General features: G+C 59.8%; 1 protein-coding gene across 1 annotated transcript; it reads right to left on the reverse strand.

The window, feature by feature from the left end:
• Positions 1–1,382: 1,382 nt before the first annotated feature.
• On the reverse strand, positions 1,383–3,062 carry LOC104154041 (brain-specific homeobox/POU domain protein 3). Its single transcript, XM_068957277.1, has 2 exons — positions 2,943–3,062; positions 1,383–2,288 (listed from the first exon to the last, which is right to left on the reverse strand). Exons 1-2 carry the CDS (start codon positions 3,060–3,062, stop codon positions 1,383–1,385), a joined length of 1,026 nt encoding a protein of 341 aa, XP_068813378.1.
• Positions 3,063–3,946: the final 884 nt, after the last annotated feature.

Raw genomic sequence — 3,946 nt, forward strand, 5'->3', positions numbered from 1 at the left:
ACGGCGGCAGCTCAGTGAGCGGGACCGGACACGCGGAGCCGCGCCGAGCCGCTCCAGGCCCCTCAGCCCTGTCGCACCGGCCGTGGGCTCCTCGGACCGGGACCGGGCAGCTCCCGGGAGCCGCAGTAACTCCACGAGGCAGGAGAGTGAGGTAAAACGTGCATGATTTATTCGAAATGCTGCAGCGTACACAGACACCAAATTTCATTCAGCACACACACAGCGAAACGAAAATCTCGTTTGAAAAAAAAAAAGGAAACGGAGGCAAATTTTTCTATTAAATATGCAAAGGAAAAAAAAAAGTATTCTTGCCTTAGAAAGTGCAGAGTTCACTCTTTGTAAAGGCAACCGCCCCCGCGGCGGGCCCGGGGCCGGGCGCCCCGGCCGCTCCGGCACCCCCGGGCAGTCCGGCTTGGCCAGTCCCGCAGCGGCCGCGCCGCTGCCGTGGAGGCGCCGCTCCTGTGAGCCCGAATGACTTGATTGTCGAAGCGTAGTTTTTTTTTTTTTTTTTTAACCGTGAAATCATACGGATATCGAACAGTTTAAGCGAAATCAAAGCAAAATAAATCTCCATTTTCCCCGAACAAACCGCGACTCCAGGGACGTGCCAATTTGTTTCCTTTCTTTTTTTTTTTTTTTAATTTTTAATTATTTTCTCTCTTTCTCTTTTTTCTTTTTTTTTTCTTTAATTTAGCCGATGAGGTAGAAACAGAAACGTTATTGCAAAAATGCGATGGATTTGCTGGGGGCGGGGGAGAGCGAACAAAATCATGCAAGTGCGTGTGTGTGCGTGTGTGGAAGTGTGCGTGGGGACCCTCGGCAGCGAGTGCGGGTGAGCAGGGCCGGCGCCTCCGTATTTACAGCCGTCCAGGGCGGTTTCGAGATCGTTTTCTTTCCTTTTTTGCCCCCCTCCTTTTTTTTTTTTTTTTTTTAATAGAAGAGGATCGGGCACCGAGGAGGGATCAGTGTCCCTTGCCCCCACCTGCCCTGCCTGCAAGCCGGGAAGGGACGGAGAGCTGGAACAAAGACCTGCCCGGGCTCTCGCCGCCACTGCCCTGACTCCGGACACCCTCTGTAAATCCCCCCGGGCCTTTCATTTTGTCTTTCTTTTTTTTTTTTTTTCCTCCTTTTTTTTCAGTTTTGTCTACAAAAGCAGTCTGTACCAGTCATAACAGCGTGGTCAGTTGGCCCGGGAGTGAGGAGCAGACACCAGGCTGTTCACTTCGCTTTGGGCAGGTTTCCTTTTTAGGTTTATTATTCCTTTTTTTTTTTTTTGACAAACAAACAAAAAACCCTGCCCGTTTTGGAGAGGCTGAGGCCAGGACCATGCTAGGCTGGCTGGGGGGCCAGGCGCTCCCCCCACTGGCATCGCAGCCCCCTCTTCAGTAGGTGGCAGAAAATTTCATCCTTTTCTGTTTCTGTCTCTGATTGCAAAACCAGACCCGCACCACATTCTTCTTCAAGTCTAACTTCTCAGCGATGGCAGCGATTTTCTCTGAGGAGGGTCGTGGCTGCACAGCAAAGTAGGCCTCCAGTGATCGCTTTTCAGGAGCGGCAATGGAGGTGCGCTTACGTTTCTTGTCTCCCCCTGTGTAGATCTCAGGTTTGGTCATTTTCTCTCTCTGGGCCCGCTCTGCCTCCTCCAGCCATGCTTCCAGGATGGGCTTTAGGGCCACCATGTTGTTGTGGGACAAGGTGAGAGACTCAAACCTGCAGATTGTGCTTTGGCTAAGGCAGCCCACCCCCGGGATCTTCAGGTTGGCCAACGCAGAGCCCACATCAGCCTGGGTCACCCCCAGCTTGATCCTCCGCTGCTTGAACCGCTCGGCAAAGGACTCCAGCTCCCGCGGGTCCGTCTCTGTCTCAGGGCCAGAGATGACAGCATGCGAAGTGAGGCCGTGGGGGTGTGACATGTTCATAGGCTGGGAGTGGTGGGCCATGTGGTTGATGGCCGACATGTGGGAGTGAGGGTGCGAAGGTGTGGAGCCCACGTCTGGGCCAGGCACTCCTCCGAGCGGGATGGCAGAATTGAGATGGTCCAGGAGCTCACCATCCAGGCCTTGGGAGGGCTGGTGGTGGTGGTGGTGGGGATGGTGTGTGGTGAGCACAGACGGGTGGTGCAGGTGCACAGAGGATGAGGTAGGAGTGCAGGACACGCTGCTCATGGTGTGGTAGGTGGCATCCGGCTTGAAAGGGTGGGCTTTCTGTGATACTATATCCACAGCGGCCAGAGCCTCAGCACCTCGCAGCAAGGTCTCATCAAAGCCAGCAAAAATGTTACCTTGGATCTGGAGGTGGGGTTGGAGGGGAAAAGGGGGAACAAAAACAAACGAGAAGACCGACAGAAGATTAAAATATATGTAATACTACAGAGATCCCACTCAGTCCCTCTACAGTGTCTGGGCCAGGTAAGCTGAACAAAGTTTAACCCTCCCCCAAGAAAAGAAACAGAAAGAGGGTGCCGAGCCCCCAGCACCCCACCCTTCCCTTCTCCTCAGGGGAGGAGAGATGCAGCGGGAGGACAGAGCCTACCGGAGTCTTGCGGAGCCTCTGCTCTACCGGATCGCACGACCGAGTTGGGCAAGACGACATTTCTCTCCCACCCCGGGACAGACCTGCCAAATCTCCCCTCCGTTTCCCAAGCCCTGTCTGTCCGCTCCGAGCACCGCCTTGGGAGCAGACGGTAACCCTCCTCAAGACCTGCCTCACACACTGCCGTAGGGGCAACGCAAACGAAATCCAAACCGGAACGGACCCCCTGCCCGCACCGCGGCTCACGAAGTAAGTTCGGTGGCCGGGGCAGGGTCGGGCGCAGCGGAGCCCGGTCCGCCGGCGCGGGGGCCCGGCCGGGGAGCCCCCCTCTGCCTCCCCCCCCCGCCCCGCGGCAGCCCACAGGGCGCCTGCCTCCCCCGGGGCCGGGAGCGCAGCCAGAGGCGGCTTACCTGGGGGGCGGGCAGGCAGGCTCTGCGGATGGCTTCTGAGCTGGTGTGCAGGTGGGGGTACTTGGGCTCATGCAGGATGGGGTGCATGCTGAAAGCCTGCTTGCTGTTCATGGACATCATGGTGGGAGAGGAGCGGGGCAGGGCAGGGGCGCTCCGGGCAGCCCGGCTCCGGGGGCGCGGTATTGTCTGCCTCCGCCGCCCGGCATCAATGGCATTATAGCTCGGCCCCCCCCGCCCCTCCGTGCGCTCATTGGACGGGTTGCGGGAGGCACCTCCCCCGCCCCGCCCCCGGGGCAGTGATCTCACCCCCCCCCCAACGAGCCCCCCCCCCCCAAAACGGGGCTCACCTCCCCCGCCCCGCTCCTCCCGGCCCTGCGTGGCCCCGGGACTCCCCGCTGGGGCCCGGGTGTCCTGGCGCAGCCGGGCCGGGGCTGGCGGCAGGTGGCTCTGGGGGCTCCCGGACGGGCAGCGGGGTGGAGGCGAGCAGCACCGCGCTGGAGCGGCAGCCCCCGAGCCCCGCTCCTGCCCCGGGCCGCGGCCGTCGAGCAGCCCCGCAGCGCGGCCGAGCCGCTCCGCCCGACCCGGCCCCGCACGTCCCGGCCGCTGCCTCCTGCCTACGACTGAGCTCCCCTCTGCCCGGCCACTGCTCCACCCTGCCCGACCCTGTCCGGCTCCTGTCCGTCCTGCTCGGCCCCCGCCGGCTGCTGCCCGGCCCAAGCCGGCCCCTTCCCGGCCCAGGGAGGTGCGTGCCTGCCAGCAGCTTGGGGCCTGTTTGTGCCGGGGTGGATTTGGGGAACAGAGCAGATCCGAGGCTGGCAGTGAAGAGGAGTCTTCTCGAAACCTCCCTCATGGGGCTTTCTGAAGGAAAAAGTTCCTGGGGTTAAAATTCACCATGACAATGAAATAAGGAGAGGTTTCATCAACTTTTTTTGCCTCTCTTTGATGAACCTTCCGGATTCGATCACACGAATCCTCCTGCCAGTGCAATCCCACAGAGTCCACGT

The sequence above is a fragment of the Struthio camelus genome, chromosome 11 (genome assembly GCF_040807025.1).
Source record: "Struthio camelus isolate bStrCam1 chromosome 11, bStrCam1.hap1, whole genome shotgun sequence".
NCBI classification, from domain to species: domain Eukaryota; kingdom Metazoa; phylum Chordata; class Aves; order Struthioniformes; family Struthionidae; genus Struthio; species Struthio camelus.